This window comes from Poecilia mexicana, unplaced genomic scaffold (genome assembly GCF_051168715.1).
Source record: "Poecilia mexicana isolate PSO_F unplaced genomic scaffold, ASM5116871v1 scaffold_6, whole genome shotgun sequence".
Lineage (NCBI taxonomy): Eukaryota > Metazoa > Chordata > Actinopteri > Cyprinodontiformes > Poeciliidae > Poecilia > Poecilia mexicana.
Window position 1 is genome coordinate 34,852,517 of NW_028263375.1, and position 19,212 is coordinate 34,871,728.

Sequence of the window (19,212 nt, forward strand, 5' to 3'; positions counted from 1 at the left end):
TTATTTTTTTTTTATTTTTCAGCCTGTCGGACCACTTGGCTGCGGTCAATCACATTGTGAGGAGTTTTTCATCTTTTGTTGTGCTAGGTGGGTTCAGACAGTGAATTTGTTGTTATATAGAAAAATGTTTGTGAGTGTTTTGACTGTTAATTGATGTAGCAGTTGTCTGTTATTTTACTGTTTATTGCTGTTGATGTTATTTTTGATTGATTCATTGAATAAGAATGTTTTGTTTTGGTTTTGAAAATTTGTTAACCGTTGTGAGTGTTGTTTAAACTATATGATCACATCTAAAAAAAAAAAAAAAAAAAAAGAAAGAATTCTGAGGAGCGCTGGTGGAGTCTGTTGGACCACTTGGCTGCGGTCAATCACATTGTGAGGAGTTTTTCATCTTTTGTTGTGCTAGGTGACCAACAACACAATCAGAAGAGTTACATAAAGCTCAAATAATGGCTGATAATTCAACTGTATATACAGCTAAATGGTCAGCTGTTCTCCTCTTAATCAAAACTTTATGGTGTGGGATATTCACTGCTGCCCCAGTTCTACCACTATTTGGATCTTTAGATCCATCTGTGTATATAACTATGTTGTCTTTATATCTTTCAAAATATCTGTTAACTACAACCCATTCTGGAGTCTTATTCTTTTCAAAAAATTCCCTTAATTGAAGATCAACTTCTGGAGATATAAATAACCATGGTGGAATTTCAGAATGAGGAGCTGAAACACTATACTGGAACAAAGTTAAACCAAGATATTTTGCCTTTATGTCCCCAATCCATCCAAAACTATTACAATTTAATTTATGATGTTCCCAACAGTCCTTCAGCACCATCTTAGCTGGATGATCACACTTATGTCCTTGTAAGTTCACCCAATACACATTGTTGAGAAAATAAATTTAAAATAAGCTAGTTTTAAAACTTAACATGTCTTGATTCAAATGGCCTAATTGTCGTTTTGAAATTAGTAACTTATTCTGGCCTATTGACCTTTATTTTACCTGTAGTTCCAGCAGATGGTTTGCTAGGATCGTTTGAACTGCCTTTTGTCTGTGGGAAAACAATACAGTGGAAGTTCCAGCTTTTCACACTCATCTGTGAAAGGCCGTATACACGGCAGGGGTTTCTGGCTTGAGGGAGGGTCAGAGATAGGTCCTGGTTGGATGAGCACAGGTACGCCTAAATAAATTAAATACAAGAGGATAAAACTTTCTACACAGAAGTAACGAATCAAATTTGCACTTGCAATTCTCCAAAGATGTCTTTGCACGTCTTTGCTTTTCTTCCTTTCCTTCTTTTCCAAGTCTGTCAGGTAAATGAATGTTTGTCTCCGTTGTTCTGCAGTTTCTGGTGTAAGTTTGTGCATTGTCTTACTTCTAAGTTTATGCATTGTCTTATATTGGATTAAACTCTGTAATTCTGTGACGTCAACACGCATTGTTGTTTTCCTTGTGGCTACACGTGGCCCGCCGAGAGGACCTGGGATCCAGAGGAAGAGAGAGCCAGACTTTTTCCAAAGTTAACTATTTAGAAATTTCTTCCTTAACAACATACATTAGTTTCAACCTTCTTAATCTTAAAGGAAGTTCACCAGTTTCTACTTGTAGAGCAGCTAAAGATGATGTTCTGAAAGCTCCACAACAAATCCTTAATCCTTGTGTTATCTCCCTATCAAGTTTTCTCAGATGACTGTCAGCAGCTGCCATATATGCTATACTCCCATAGTCCAGAGTAGATCTCATGAGAGTCTGATAGACTCCCAACAGTGCACTTCTTGAAGCTCCCCATTCCTGTCCAGAGAGACATCTAAACAAATTATTCACTTTTTTATATTTATTTTGAACTGATTCTATTTGATGTTTCCAAGTTAAGCTCTCATCAAATATAACACCTAAAAACTTCACTGTTTTCACTTGTTCAAGCTTTTGTTTATAAAGGTACAACTTGACTTCCTTATGTCTTCTATAAAACAAATAACTTGAGTCTTTGCAATTGACATCCTAAATCCCCATTTATTAGCCCAACCTTCCACTTTCAGAAAAAGATGCATCCTGCATCTTTTTCTGCAAATATACCAGATTATGTCCCCGCGCCCATAAAGCACCATCATCTGCAAATAAAGATTTACCTATACTACTATCTATCTCATCAAAAATGTCATTAATCATAATATTAAAAAGAATTGGGCTTTTTACCATTCTCAACAGCATACCTGGTAGAGAAACTCGCCCCAACCCGAACTTCTATTTCTCTACCAAACAAAAAATTCAAAACCCAATTATAAATCTTACCTCCTATACCAAGTTTTCTTAGTTTAATCAATAATCCTTCTTTCCATAACATATCTTAAGCCTTTTCTATGTCAAAGAACACATCTATCTCTAACTCTTTATTTGCTTGAGCTTTTCTTACTTCTGACTCTAAACACAGAACTGCATCCATCGTATTCCTCCCTTTACGAAATCCACTCTGAAAAGGACAGAATTTATTTTTACTCTCAATAAAATAATAAAGCCTATCTGTAACAATCCTCTCCATTATTTTCCCTAATTGAGAAGTGAGAGCTATAGGTCTATAATTTGACGGGTCTGCTGCATTTTCACCAGGTTTTAACACATGAATTATAACTGACTGTTTCCATTCTGCAGGAATACTCCCAGTCATCCAAATCAAATTAAACAATTTTAATATAACAGTAAGAGATGAATATTTAAAATGTTTAAGCATTGTATAACACACTCCATCCTTCCCCGGAGTTGATTGCTTAGCATTATTAATAGCTTTTTCTAACTCATACATAGTAAAAGGCATATCTAAATCCTGATTTGAAACTACTCTCCTAGTAGTAACTTCTGGATTTTCATCCAATAAATTTTCTTTATAACTTTCCATATCTTCAGATACATTTTCTGAACTATGCACCTTAATTAACGTTTCTGCTAATAACTCTGCCTTTTCTTTATTACTAACTGCTATTTTCCCATTTAATTCTAAAACCGGTAAGGAAAAACTCTTTTTAACACCATTCATTTTCTTAATAACTCTCCATACCTCTGACAATTTGGTCTCTCTTCCAATGGAATTACAATACTGTCTCCAACAAGCCTTCTTAGCTGCTCTAATAGTCTTCCTAACTATAGCTTGTGCTTTCTTATATTGAATTAATGCCTCAAAGGTATGGCATACAAGGAAACCTACGGAGCCTTCCAGGGGACATGGGAATTTTTTTTTTCTTTTGCGTTCCCTTGCAAAAGGTTTTGCGTTCCCTCGCAATAGTCTACTGATCAGTTCATGGGGCATAATTGAATACTGCAAGCCCTTCTTACGGTGGCCGCCGTACTTTCTGCTTTAATACAAGGTTATGTAACGCTTATGTTGCTAAGCGTTGGGGCCCTCAAAAAACATTTTGAGGGCCCCAAAACTGAAATGTGGTTTTGGGGCCTTCTAGTTCTGCTAACAATGTGGACTGGCTGCAGTCAGCAGTCCGATCATTAGATCATTCACACACCTGCTATAAACCTACTGCATCTCTGGCAGTGGTGTTTACATTATATACATGCATAATATAGGTTACATTTATTGGCCAACTGATTTATCGACCAGTTGATTTCTGGGTGCCGATTTCCTTAATTTTGGGGGATCGTGATTGGCCGATACTTGCACGTGAATCTGATCTTATCTCCTAATCTTATCTTCATCAGCAAAGGTTTATAAATCAGCCTCTGTCCTCTTCTGCTCTATAGTGAGAGGTGTGACTGACGGACCGGCCCACCAGGTCAGGTCTGCAAACGTGCAACAATGCAGACCTGACCTGTCTTTCTCCCCTGGAATGTGGATTGGTACTGGACTGATTCTGAGCCTTCAAATGAATTTAACAGAAGTTTCACATAACTTAGAAGTTGATGTAAAATAATGTTTGTTTTAGCCACAAAATGATTCTGCTCAGCAGCAAACAACATATCTCCAACTACAGCACAGAGCAGCTCATCGATGTAGCACCTATGTAGCCTGACATAGAAACATTTTGCTAGACAATGTCAAACATTGAGAAGTTTTAATTATTGTTATCAAACTTTATCAAACACAGTGGTTTGAAGCCAAAAATACCTCAGAAATATACGGACTGATGAGAACCAACTCATCTAAAGTTTAAACTCAGTTTCCCACAAACACAAAGCCCCTAGCATAAAGGTTTGGCTGTTGAACTGGACTGTTCCAGGTTGCTAACAAGCTAATTTTCTATTACCAGCTTTACAAATCTTTTCCATTACATTACCAAGGCACATTAAAACAAACCTTTATCTTGGCTTTTTTTTCTATTCTTCCTACCGGCGAAGGTACCAGCGAAGTGTGCGGTACCTACCGCGGCCACCAGGGGCCCCCAAGATAATTTTTTTTTTCTTTTATCCATAAAATAATGATGTCTACATACATTATCAAATATATATTGTAAAAACAAATCAGTTCATAGTGAAATTGTGTGTTTTTGATATTATAATGACATAGAAATTATTACTAAAAAAACAAACAAACAAAAAAAAAAACAATCAGCTCCACTGAGGGGGGCCCTTAATGGCCCTGGGGGCCTAAGCAGCTGCTTAGTTTGCTTGTGCCTTGGGCCATCCCTGAACCACAGGACATGTCTCCAAATCTTAGAATTTTAATCTCCTTAATTTTTTTTTATGGGTTAGAGTTAGTAAGAAAGCTTGAGGTGTTGCCTTGAAATAATACATCTATAGGTATGCCATCATTGATCTAAAATGTTGTAAATTAACTGTCACAAGTTTACCATGACATTATCATCTAGGCTTCAATAAGTTGTTTAATGGCAGAAAGCTGCACAATATTCTCCTTGATGCCACATGCTTGGTTAAAGAGGACAGATATAACTTTTTTTAACCATTTGTCTGAATTCAACTCCATTGTTTTAAGATTTAATTTGATTGTATGTAATTAAATTAGAATCTGTTGTATTGATTTGATTGATTAAATAAGTATTTACAGCTGGAGCAGTTTTTCTATTAAAGTGTCTTGAGATTGACAGTGAGTTATTCCTAGAAAAATAAACTGAAAAAAAAAAAAAAGCACTCCTGTTACATTTCAGCCAATAGTGGATTGTAAATGTGTTGGACTTCTCAGATATCATGACTACACAAAGTTTATTTTGTTCTTGTTGGTTTAGCAACTGTGTGAAGGAAGAAAAAATATCCCAATGCAGGAATCAGAAATTTAATGTTTTGCCTCATATCTTTATTTTGTGAGCAAACATTGTTTATGATATGTTTTCCTCACAGCAATGACTACACAACCATAAGAAGGCAGCAAGGGCCATTTAAACCCTTATAAGTTGAACTTGAGTTGGACGCCGCAGCTCAGGAAAGCAGCTCCACCCAGCATAGCACTGGCATGTGAAGTTCTCCACCCAGTCGTTGAGGTCACTGGCAGATGGGAGACCGACGGCGATGTACTTCCCGCCTGCCTTTAGGATGCGGAAGGAGGTGGGGTTCAGGTGAAGGTAGTGAGCGGTGTTGTAGTTCTTCCTCACACAGCGGCCATTTCCCTTACACAGCAGCCTACTGCAGAGCATGGCAGCCGCAGTCACATTGGCAACATATGGACTGAGCGTGGAGGACAGGTAGTCAGACAGAGACTGGCAGGAGGCCTACAAATTGAAGGAAGTTGAAGGATCAATCATCTACATCTACTCATCCCTGAATTTATTCATAACCTGATTTTGTACCTATTGACATTTTATCCTTTCCTGTATCCCTTTTATACCCGTAAACACATCATCCCATTCCCATCAGTTTCTCACTGATGGGAATGGGATGATTGTGCAAATTATCACAACAGTGTTTCTCCATGATGCCGTTTACAGCTGTTCTTAGGTACATTGGGCTGAGAAGTAGTTCAGTAGATGCACAATTCTGCAAGGTGTTTGCTAAGTGCTGCTGACCTTCAACATTATAAGATGATATAATGTTCAAAAAAGTCACATAATACATCCCCTTTAATGTTTTCAAGATGAAGAAAAACAGGCATCTGAGACGATCTTTAAATCCCTGTTAGTTCAATTGACATGGTGCCACCTGTTAACCAGTCCAGTGGGTTTGTCAGCGACTGATCAATTGGCGGTTGCAATTTGTTTGAAGTGAAACATCCCGTACCTGGAGGAACTGAACCCGCTTTACCTTTACTTCTCAATGGAGCTAAACTTAGACTGAGTTACGGTACACAACATACAGGGTTGCTGATTTCACTGAGATTGTAATGCGTTCTCTTTAATTAACAAAAGCTGAAAACTTACAAGTCTTGTGCAGAGAAGCAGCAAAATGGTAGGGAAATATTAGAGGAAACAGCAAAGTGCAATGAAAGCAGACAACTATGTAAAAGGAGGAGAAGATGATGACATGGGCTGCAGGCGAGGCAGTCAAGTCAAAGGGAACGCCTAGTGCAGGAGCAAAGACCAGCAGGCTGAAGTTAACAGAGGAAGGGAGACAAATGAACCCTAACGGCACTAAGCAGAACAGACACAATAAAGGAAGACGCTAATCTAAAAAAGCTAAATGTAAATGCACAAATAAAAGATATGAATAAATAATAAACCCAACCCAATAAATTCCAAAATTCAAATACCAGAGGACCAAAACAGGTCTAGAAAAATGTTTGTTTGACATTATATTAAAGTAAACAACAAACCACAAAAGACTAACTGGTGGTTGACTGCTTCATATAGATAAGAATACCTCCGTGTTTTTTCCTCTACACTCTACCTAAAAGAGGAAATGAAGACATTCAGATTATTGCTGACTAAAGCCTAGTCATCTGTGTTCCTGTTTAGATATTTCAACAGTTTTTGTGATCATGTCTGCAGATCAACCCAGAAACCTTCAGTGGTAGATCCTCTCCTCTCCTTTAGAGAGACGGGACAGCTATTCAGTGTGTGTGCCGGCATGTGAATTTTATATCAACACAGACTGTTCGTCAATGACTTCAGGCCTTGAAAGTTACCTTGTTGTTGTAGTCCCTGGTACCTCCCCAGATTACAACCCCAGAAGCACCCAGAGCTGCAGACTCTCCAAGAGTGTTAACAAGATCTGTCTGAAAGGGCAAAAACACACACAAGTGACAAATACATTTTCATACCAGATTCCTGTTTCCTGTCACTCTCTCATATTCACTATTAATTATATTCATTTGGATGTTGGACATTTGGAAATGACCTAAAATCCTCTGCTCATGTAAAGAAAATATTGAATGTTAACCAAATAGGAAGACTGGAAGTGTCCAGTACTCTGAGCTACACTGACTTACGATAATAATCTCATGGATTTCATGAGAACTTTTCTGATTTAAATCGTGGTTTCTGCCTAAAACATCAGACTATGCTTCAAAAGAAAAATGGCAATGTGATGTAAATCCTGTAAAACTGCTTACAAAACAGACTGGAAATGGATTATTGAGTCCACAGAAATACAACTCTAATAAATAACATTGGCTCTAAGGAAGTGGTAGTGTTAGCTAAGTGAATATTAGAAAACATTTATTCTCAGCTCATTCACTAAGGGGAATTCAAATTTCACATAAAGAAACAAAAGTGCCACATTTTATTTGTTCTAATAAAACACTTTCATTGAGTAATCCATGACTTCCTGTTTCTCTGGCGTTTAAAGACTGTGGCAGACCCTTCAAAATAGGAAAAACAAAACAAAATGCCATTTAACTTAGGCAGATGTGTGTTGATCATCATATGTCAGGAAAAAGCTACAATGCAACAGCTTATGGCCTTAATGTGCATATTTATGGTCAGAGCAATAAATAAAAACAGCCTGAATCATCTGACAGTGAGGAAAGCAGGAACCCAGCTTTAGCTTTAGCGTACATGAGCGTTCACTGCTGGACTGAAAACAGAGAATAGAATTCACACAAAAAATTGTTAATTGTTTTGAGTAAATTGTATTCACACTAAACAATATAGCACTACATACTTTATGTGGTGCTAAATAATATATTTCTCATAAATCTTCATCACAATATCAGCATAACAATTTTGGGCAAATTTTTTTTGCATATCTTCTAATATTTTGTGGGCCTAGTAAAAGGAGTAATTTGAAGGCCTTGATGTGTTTTATGTAGACACAACTGTCTTCATATGGTAGTTTTCCATTCTGAATAAATGCCCCCAAATGAAATGTGTTTTTATAAAATGTTCATGAAGATTAAGCTAATGTAAAAAAAAATTGAAATTATTTAAAGATTTTTCAGGGTACCCTCCGCAGTGCAGAGGGCACTGTAAGATGTTCTAGTCATAAATGTGGAAAAACCTTTATTGCCTTTTTTACTTCTTGCGTCATTATTGTCTTGGTGCTGAGAACCTGAGTACGAATCCCAGATCCCCAAATTCTGGGATTAGTAGTCAGGGTTGAATGTAAACAATAAAGAAGAAATGTTAAAAATGAATCACCTGAGTCTGAAACATTTGGGTCTGATCCCGGTACAGGGGTCTGGAGTAGACATAGACAGGCACAGTGGAGAGGTGTTTTGGCAGCGCTGCCACCCTCAGCGCCTCTTGGACACGATTACGAACATAGAGAGCGGCCCGGGGAGAGTTTCTCAGAGTCATATGGAGGTAGATGGATGGAAAGAGGGCGGTGCTTCGTTCCCACAGCCACAGCAGCTTGTTGTTCTGCTTCTTAGTTTTAGTGGAGCACCTCCCTGTGTATCCTAGCTTGTTCCATCCATAGTTGAAGCAATCAGGAAGCAGATAGAAGCCCCAGCGGCGGTTTGGACGTTTGCCGATGCCAATGCTGATAGTTTTTTCCATGAAGCGTCGCCCAGCTAGCTCAAACTGGCTCTTGGCTGTTTGAGAAATTTTTTTTGCTGACAAAAAGGGAGCCAGCTGCAATGCATGAGTAATGGATAGCTTCTGATAGATACGTTTTGATCCCCAGTTTTGGTCCCACAGAGGGCGCCAGGACTCCCAGTCGATCACAGCCAGCCCAGGAGAGGAATCTTGGGAGATATAGTGATCTATTGTACTTTTGGCCTTAGCAAGATGCTCTGTCAAGTTCCCGTTTTGAGGGATACCACCTTTGTAGATCTTGTGCTTGATTATGTCGACTTTAGGATACAGGCCAAGGCGATCTTCATAAAAGATGGTAAGAAACTGACCTGGCACAGCTGAAGGTGTAGTCACTGCCTGGAAGGCAGCGGTATCCAGTGGAATTTCAAGCTGTTTGCATTGGTCAGTGGGGGCATTCCATATGGCCACAAAGGGATGGTCACGAACCAGTGGTGGCTCAGTGGGTGGTAATGCAAAGACTGATATAATCATACAGAGGCCGAGACAGGAAAGAAAGGGTGAAGCCATTGTTATAGCCCTGTGAGAAGACAAGAGGCAACACGTATAATATCCAACAATAAATATTGTACTGCTACTGTATAGCATTATATTTCAACAGCTGTAATTTAACTTGCATCCTCCTATTTGCCATAATGATTACTGTTCCACTCTGCGCCACACCCTTCATGGAAATCCCATGTATTCATGACTGAAAAGTGTATGAAGATTCTTCTGCATGATTCAGGTTTTTTAAGGGCCACCAGAACTGTTGACTGACACAAAGGATAATGTAATTATTTCCAAGGATACATTGATATTTGAAGTTTACTTATTTTTAAGTTTGATCAATTTTTAATGATTTTACTATAAGAAAGTTAAGGTACTGGCTGACACAGAACCCTGACAGGCAGTCAGCTTAAACCTGTTGGAGGTTTAAGGGCATGTTCTTTGGTTGGACAAACTTTCAACCTGACAATTATGGGGGAATTTTTCTGCCATAATCCAAAAGCACACATGTTCAGTCTGAAAGCAAGATTTCATGTCTTTTGTTCTCAAAAAGTTTAATACTTTTGCTTACATTTTTATTTTGAGAGCAGAACTTCATGTCTTTCTTCTCAAAACTTGCAATGATTGCACTCAATCCTTTTCCTCGTGCTCACACTTAGTCTCTGCTCGGAGCAAATCTTTGCTTGCAAAACTCTCAGCTCGCTTGGTGGAATTTCGTACCGGGATCTTAAAATTTATGGAATAAATCTGTATATTTGCTCAATGGTTGCCTACAGCTGAAAAGTTTCACAATTCAATAATATTTTTGTGATGAATTATCACATAGTTGCCAAAGCTGCTCAAAAAGATCAACAAGAGATTCCGTAGCAATCAACATGTTATTCGAAATGTAAAAAACAGAATAAATAACTTCCATGTAAATCAAGTGAATCCTTGTTAGTGCAACCTTTGTATTTTTCAATTATGTGATTCTGGTTCCACAGCTGTCCATGATTTGGTTGGAGTACGTTCAAGTGCATCAATTAACGCTAAAGAGCCACAAAATCATTTCCTACACAAAAAAGTACGTAAAAACACCAAACACTCTGTTCATTGCAGATTTATGTTTGTCAATTTTCATTTTGCAATCATTAGGAATTGATCACCTGAACACTGGTGGTGGATGATTAGCTAATTTAAACACCTGCACTCCTGAATATCTGTCAAAAAATCTATGTGGGTCGCCGTATTTTTGTGTTAAGTGAACCAAAATTCTCTGAACTGTGCAGTACAAGTACATGTTAAGGTGATGAAAGTTAAGCTAGCATAATTAACCCTCTCCTCACTAGTGATGTCAGTTCCTCTCCACTCAGATGGTCTGATCATACCTGGTGCACCTGAGCCCATGTTATATGCCTCTGGTGAAGAGACAGCCTGCAACCATGAGGACAGTGAGGAGGGGGTCAAAGAGGTCACTGAGACACTACAGGGATGTTTTGAGGTCACTGACTGGCAGGCACTCTGTCATCCGAATAAAGAGGACATCGATGAGCTCACTGAGTGCAAAACACAAATCAACTTCTGTGTTGACTCCATCATCCCTACTGAGACAGTTTACTGTTACCCACATAACAAGCCCTGGATGAGATCAAGACCATCCTGAATAAGAAGAAGAGGGCTTTCAGAAATGGCAAGAGGGATGATGTGAGAGTAATTCAGAGGTGCTTGAAGGTAAAGATCAGAAGAGCTAAGGAAGATTGTAAGAGGAAGCTGGAGAGGAAACTCCAGCAGAAAAACACCAGAGAGGTCTGGGGATGGATGAGGACTGTCACCGGGTTCAGATCAGCAGGTTGTGGTGCGGTTGAGGGCCATGTGACAGAGCCAATGAACTCAATCTGTTTTTCAACAGATTTGACACTCCGGGCCCTGCACCTCCCCATCAATACAACTGCTGCTGTCCAACAACTCTCCCCTCCCAGTGGAGCTGGACTCTCTGACAATGGTGAAAGAAAGAAGGATCCTGTCTAAGATGCAGGCCATCTTGGACGAGTCTCATCCACTCCATGACGTGCTGGTTGGATACAGGAGCCCCTTCAGCCAGAGACTCATTTTACCAAAGTACACCACAGAAAATCATTTCTGCTGTTGCCATGGGCTCTTTGCACCTCAGCTTCCGCGTTCGGGGTAAAGCGGCTCGATTGTTTCCGATCCAATACAAATATCATTTACATTAGGTGCTTGCAGTGCTTGGCCAAGGTTTGTACATCGATCTGAAGCCCCAACAAGTCAGCTGGAGAAAGGTTTTAAGATGTTCGCCTCGTTATACATTCACTGACACGAAGGTGAGTTTTACTTAAACTTTGTGGCTAACATTAACGTTAGTTTATGCTAGTAGGCAATATTCTCGGACATTGTTCTTGTAAAAATGTGCTGTTTAAGTATCTAAACATTCTAACGGACAATGTATTTACCTTATTTTCAAGTATATTATGTGTGTTTATTGTCGTTAGTGTCACAGACTAACGGGGAGGTTACGGTTCGGGCTTTTTACTAACGAAGCTCAACAAGCCTCATAGCTTGACAGTAGCGCAGCTCTGGTGTCAGAGATCTGGTTCAGCTGTTCAGGTTCAAAGTTGCTGCTTTTAGAAAAATATGACCGTGTTGCTTCATGTCTCTGTGTTATTTCGTTTTATTACCTTTGCATGTTTCTTGTGAAGAGCTCAAATAGGACGGTGTTTACAGCAGGATGTACAGGCGGATCAGTTGCTGCTCTCTCGTTCCCATAAACTCTTTCAGGCTGAATACAGAAGTGATTCCATGGAAATAACTCAGGGAGGCTCCTTTATTTACCATCCCTATCCCCGGTAGTTTTAGGCTGATCCGGAGTGAAGGCTGCAAACTTTGCTGTGCGGCGTTAGCTGGTAGTGACAGATATTTACAAGCCATCTTCTTAATTCAGGATCGCTTGGAAATTAACGAAAACTTAAAAGCCCATTATATTAGGAAGACAACAATGTTAATAGTATTGTTTTTTTTGCATCTGAAATACGACTTAGTCTTTTCTACCAGTCATGGTAACTCAAAGCGGAAACAAGTGAGCCGCATTAGCTCCTGGAGATGTGACGTCAACGCCGTAGGTGCAAAGAGCCCATTAGGCTTTACAATGCCCAAGTGTGTGCTAATTGGTTAAAATTTTCTCTGCATTCATTATAAGTTTATTGATTCATAAATTTGTTTGTGATTGCTTGTTATTTCTTTATTTGTTTATATTTAGTCATTTTGAACTTCATCACTCTTAGGTATCTTTTATAAACTTTGTATTTATTACCGCAGGCGGAGTAGTTTTCAACAAATAAGCAATTTCCCCTTGTAGATCAATCAAGTACATTCTATTCTATTCTATTCTATACTATATTTTAATTAAAGCTTTTACTGACATGTGAAATGTGATCCCTTTGGACTGTCATAGTGTTGACAATTAATATAAAAATTTTGCATCACTTTTTCAGATTCTTGGCTTGATTGTGTCATTTCTACCAACACCGACATTCCTGACTCATTGGGCTCTTTGTAGTGTTTGGGGAAAAGCGGCTTGGATGTTTCCGGTCTGTTAAAAAGGGCATTTTTCACTTGGTGCTGCAGGGTTTGGCCAAGGTAGCAATTAATTTTGTACATCGATCTGAAACCCCAAAAAGTAAGCTGAAGAAAGGTTTTAAGATGTACGCCTCATTATACATCCACAGATACGACAGTAAGTTTTACTTTCTTTAAACTTTGTGGCTAACATTAACTTTAGATTATGCTGGTAGGCAATATTCAAGGACATTTTTCTTGTAAAAATGTGCTTTTTAACCCTGGTGTCCAGAAATGAAGTCCAACTGACCCCACACACGTAAAACTTGTTTCATTTTCCACAGCCGTCTACATTTGCCTCAGTCCTCACAGCACAAAGGGTTAAGTATCTAAGCATTTTAATCCATTCTAATTGACAATGTTTTTACCTTATTTTCAAGTATATTGTGTGTTTATTGTCGTTAGTGTCAGAGGGGAAGTTACGGTTCGGGCTTTTAGCTTCCGAAGCCTGACAAGCTCAACAAGCCTCATAGCTTGACAGTAGCGCAGCTCTGGTGTCAGAGATCTGGTTCAGCTGTTCAGGTTCAAAGTTGCTGCTTTTAGAAAAATATGACCGTGTTGCTTCATGTCTCCGTGTTATTTTGTTGTATTACCTTTGCATGTTTCTTGTGAAGAGCTCAAATAGGACGGTGTTTACAGCAGTGTGTTCAGGTTGTTGGGCTCTCAGGCTCTGGTCTGCTCTCTCGTTCCCATAAACTCTTTCAGGCTGAATACAGAAGTGATTCCATGGAAATAACTCAGGGAGGCTCCTTTATTTACCATCTTCTTTAGGCTGAAGAAGCTGATCTGGAGTGAAGTGGAGGCTGCAAACTTTGCTGTGCGGCGTTAGTTTTAACTGGTAGCTATGGATGTACAGCAAAGCCACCATCTTTAGGATCGCTTGGAAATCCATGAAAACTTAAAAGCCCATTATATTAGGAAGACAACAATGTTCATAGTATTGCTTTATTTGCGTCTGAAATAGGACTTAGTCTTTTCTAGCTGTCATGGTAACTCAAAGCAGAAAAAAGAAAGCCGCATTTGCTCATGTGGATGTGACGTCAGTGCCCAGAAGAAGCAATCCACTAATGTAGATCACAGAAGGTTTGCCACTTATGTTTTACAAAGGAACTTTAAAAAGCCTTAACTGGCTGTCAGGCTTTACAGCACACAGCTGCTCCCGAGTTACTGTCCACACGAAGATGCAGGCAAATAAAGAAAAAATGGTGCAAGAAATATTGGTGGGGACTGTCGTCTTCAGTCCAAAGTTGGTGGGGACATGTCCACATCAGGGGCCTCATGCATAAAGTGTGTGTGTGCACAAAAAATGTGTGGCTCCATAGTTTACGCACATATCGGCATGTATAAAAATGTACTTTGTGTCAAAGTTTATGTAAATATACGAACACTTTTTCACTGGTTTGAAAATGTGCGGCAGCCACACAAACTTTTTCTGTGGATAATATCAAACCACAAAGCGTCAAAACTCACATAAATACACTGAAGTCTGACCACATTCAGTTATTTAGACAAGAAGCATCAAACCGATGTTTTTTTCATGGTTTTAATATTTTATTGTTTAAACCTAAACGATGAAACTGAACCACATTTATCCTCAGACAATAACATAAAACGCACACAAAATAAAGAAAATAAAAATGAAAGGACCTGAAAACCTGACTCTAATGTAAATAGTACTTTTCCTCAGTTTTTGTCTCATTGAGATGTAACGCATTGGTCTGTGAGCTGAAGAGCATGAATTCATCTATGGGGTCATTTCATTTTGACTGACAAAGAAATCATGGTTGGATCAGCAGATTAACTCCAAACAGGTTTGATTATTTTAAGGTGATCAACGTGTGGAGACAATCACACGTACATAAGTAGCTGTGCAAAGGGCAAACCTTTGTGCTGTGCCACAATTACACGCAACGACCTAATTGTGGCACAGAGCTTTGGCTCTGATGGAGAACATCGAGAGTAGAAGGATTCAGAGGGAGCGATTGATCAGAGATCATATTGATCTGCTGGGAAATATTGATGATGGTTTATTAGCATTTAGATTCATCCAGACTGATCATCCTGGAGCTCCGAGCAGAACTTAAAGAAGGAACCGTGCGGTACCGGTCCAGCTGCAGTCATCCTTCAGCTGAGCCATGCCCGCTTTCTGAAGGCCCCTTATGGACAGAAAGCAAGTCTATTCTGTAAATGTACAACTTATACACATGATTCTACTATTTGGTATAGACGTTTACATTCCCACTCAAAGGACTCTCTGACACGCTGTCATTCTTTAAATCCCAGCTGGACACACTACTGTTCTTATTTGCATAATCTCTATTTATTTATTTATTTATTTTTCTTTAAAATGTATTATTTTTGTTTTTGTGAAGTGACCTTGTGCCCTGAAAGCACATTTTACGTAAAATATAGAATTATTATTATTATAAATACTTATACTGCCTCAAACAAGGATGTTGCCATGGTTACTGCTTCACGTGGTGGGAGACTTTCGGATATTTATACTAATTTACATATAAGGGTGACAACAGGGCGGACCAGCAGCTGCGCTCTATTTCCCGCAAATTAGGATTTGTAAAGGAAAGGTGCACATGGCTTTATGCCTCCGATTTTTTTTTGTGCGCTGCACTTTTCTAAATTTTTCCATAGCCAAGTTTTAGTGTGAAAACTGAGCACTCTTTTATGCATGAGGCCCCAGTTCTTTAGGAAGTTACGCCTATGATGTTAGGGAATAAAACTTATTCCCAAACTTATATATATTATGTGTGTTAATGTCGTTAGATTTACAAAATCTAGGTTAGCCTTCATAGCGGGTGCTGAACCCCGGTATTACACCAAGCTAATATTAGCTGGCATTTTGACGGTGGACATACAGCAAATACAGTATTGTACCTTCTCCCCTTCACAATAAGAGCATACATTCTGGTGTGAAATATATACATTGTATCCACAACAGTATAGTAATATTCTATTCACAAATATAAACAGTAACATGTCTATCTAACTTGTGAAACATTATCCCCCGAGATCTCACATGAATAGTCCATCGATATGAACAACAATATGCGGCAGTGGTGAGGCTTCTGCTACAATCAATAACCACTAAAAGGAACCAAACACAACCAGCACAACACTTTCATTCTATTGGCTGAGAGGTTGCTTGGCAACTGTGCCAATAGGCGTTTCCAAAAGTGAGCAGAGTCCGAGCAGAGACTAAGTCTGATCAGAGACTAAGTCTGATCGCGAGGAGAAGTTTTGAGTACAATCATTACAAGTTTTGAGAAGAAAGATATGAAGTCCTGCTTTCAAAATTTACATGTAAGCAAAAGCATTAAAAGTTTTGAGAACAAAACACCTGAAATCCTGCTTTCAGACTGAAAATATTTGCTCTTGGATTATGGCAGGAAAATTCCACCAAGCAAGCAGAGTTTTGCAAGCAAAGATTTACTCCAAGCAGCGACTAAGTCTGAGCGCAAGGAGAAGTTTTGAGAACAAAGATATGAAGTTCTGCTCTCAAAATAAAAATGTAAGCTAAAGTATTAAACGTTTTGAGAACAGAAATCCTACTTTCAGACTGGACATGTGTGCTCTAGGATTATGGCAGAAAAATTCCCCCATAGACAATGGTCCAGCTTAGACAGAATCATGGCTTGATTGTTCATTATTACATGCATTTCTTCAGGACCCTTCAAAAAGGTAATACTAGCCTTAGTATGAGCAATAAATTACAGTACATAGTAATATGTGTAATGTGTTGTATAAATAACATTCTTAGTTTACATCGCAGAATAAAAGTTGAAGAAGTACTTTTGTTTTGATAAACTGAACAGTTGAGACTTTCTGTTTTCTCTAATTAGTTACATTTGTTCTTTGTGAAATGTTTCAGAAAAACATGACAATACTTTGAATCAATTCAAACATCGTGCCTCATCAGAACTTAGAGTATTCGTTTAAACAACGTAACAAAGCCGAGTTCAAATGTTGTGGTAACAATACCACCTTGTTATTTGAGAAAATTACCTTTGGATCAATATGGAATTCTGAAGCTGAAGAAGCCTGAGATATTACATGTAAAGACACATTATTACAATGTCTTATTTGTTTTTGTGGCTTTGTCATCTGTCCAAATAAATATTGGTCAGTCAAACATTAACCCTACCTATTCTTTTCTTGCTTATTAAAGAGGTGAAAAAAACATAGCAATATGCATAACATGTTAAATAATTAAATAAAAATGAAAATACTTTCTATAGAATAAATGTGCATTTCTCTTCAGATGTCACAAAGTCCTACCTGCTGCTCTCTTGAATTAACAGTCAAGATCTGTCAAGCATTTCTTATGCCTTCTGCATTTGATGATTTGTTGAGTCATGTTTGAGCAGAAGTGGTTTCTTCTTCTTCTGGGTCTATCTGATGGAGGTTGTACTGTGTCATCATCTCATGTTTGAGAAGAACTCGGCTCAGTGGAGCGTGATGAGGTGGCTATTTACAAAAAACTGCAACAACACAGGTAAACAGGAAAACTTCAAGGAAAACCTGTGTATATTAAAAGTATTTTATTATTATTTTGTATGTTAAACATAAACTCTGAAACAGAACTGTAGGTGAGGTAGAGTCTTCCTTCAGGTCTTATGTGCCACCCTATTCCCAAATTTTGTTTATTCCCTGTTGGATCTCTTGATACTAGAGGTGTGCCGATCGATCGGTCACCGATCATAATCGGGCCGATTTTCGTGAAAAAGTGCATGATCGGTGATCATTGGCTCTTGTTGCTGATACCGATCATCTCATTTCCAGCCTGCCTGTGTAGCTGTTCTCCTCTTTCCTTCACTCTGCGCAAACGCGTAGCAATAAATCCTAAGCGATGTGGAACTATAACGCACTGAGTGAATGGGGAAGTTTCCGTGTTGCGGCGGAAAATTAAAGCAGGTCAAAATGCATCAACACAACGAAGCTAATACGACATAAAAACAATGCCATACTTGACGGAGTTTGGCTACATCGAGGCTCACTGCAGTAAAAAAGACATACGGAGGATCAGATTAGCAGGTAAAGCAGCGCACAGCTACAAACACTCACCCGGATTAGCATGACGGTCAGAAAGCTAAACAAATAACCCGCAAAATTATTTAAGTCTTCGAGCTGCGATGTCAGACGCTGGTTCTGCTCTCCTGTTGAACCGCTGCTACACTACAGGTAGTAATATTTGACAGATGGAGCTTCGCTTCTGCTCCACCTAGTGACTCTCACACCGAACCTCTGCTTAAAGCTGCAGCATATAACTTAAAAAATACATTTTACATACGTTTTAAAACTTTCGCTGTCCTAACATGAGACAGATAATCTCTAAAAAAAATAATCGATCTCCTCCATGATCTGCATAATTACTCCGCTCAGTCAGAAACAGCCAATCAGAGCTAGCAGTAACCAGCTAGCCGCCATGCTATCAGGAAGTTTTCATTCAGTAACTCTGGATTGTTTATTGTAATTGTTCCTGTTTTTGCCTTTGAATGTTAAGTTTTATACTTTAATTTTTTTGGCAATGTTGAGCGGTTTTATTTTGGCTCTTTGTATTATTTAGCCTCTTCAGAGCCTTCATATGTTATCAGTCTGTTAAAGGTAATATTATCAATAGCAGTACAATTTGCACAATGCCTGTTTTGTTTAGTTTTCTTCTTGAAAAAAGTTATTAAAAACAAGTTTTTGTCTAAATTAAGGTGAATTCATGGTTCCCTTTTCCACATAATGTAACCGGTAGTGTTTATGATAAAAAAATAATAATAATAATTATGTGATTGGTATTGGTGATCGGCCCTCAAGGGTGATCGGTATCAGTATCGGGAGGAAAAAACCTGATCGGCACATCTCTACTTGATACCAAAGTAGCAGTATTAGTGTGACTCAATCAAAAAGGCTGTAAAACAGACAACACAGCATTCAGTATCTAGGTAGCCCACACTTGCACTTAAATTGTGCTGGTTTTATGCTGGTCCAGGTTTTGATATGTTATGCCACTGTCAGCATAAAAGGTTTGACAGAAAACTCACCATTTTGTCATCCGGATAGAAGCATGTCGGCTCATAAACTAAGATGCAGCAGTTTCTTTAGGTTTGACAGACAAAATGTGAGTCACTTGGACCTAACTAACAAATAAGAGCCCACTCATATTTTCAGCTCAACTGGAAATCAGGAAGAGGTTTACAGTTGATTGAGCTCATTGAGGCAAAAATGCACTAGTTCACACAC

At 38.7% G+C, this 19,212-nt stretch overlaps 1 protein-coding gene and 1 pseudogene across 1 annotated transcript; one reads left to right on the top strand and one right to left on the bottom strand.

The window, feature by feature from the left end:
• Positions 1 to 5,233: 5,233 nt before the first annotated feature.
• spam1 (sperm adhesion molecule 1) lies at positions 5,234 to 17,371 on the bottom strand. The gene is made up of 4 exons (XM_088006688.1): positions 17,260 to 17,371; positions 8,470 to 9,385; positions 7,017 to 7,106; positions 5,234 to 5,667 (listed from the first exon to the last, which is right to left on the bottom strand). The coding sequence occupies exons 2-4, from the start codon at positions 9,373 to 9,375 to the stop codon at positions 5,338 to 5,340; spliced, it is 1,326 nt and encodes a 441-aa protein (XP_087862814.1). The 5' UTR covers positions 9,376 to 9,385; positions 17,260 to 17,371; the 3' UTR covers positions 5,234 to 5,337.
• On the top strand, positions 10,716 to 11,330 carry LOC148159555 (uncharacterized; annotated as a pseudogene).
• Positions 17,372 to 19,212: the final 1,841 nt, after the last annotated feature.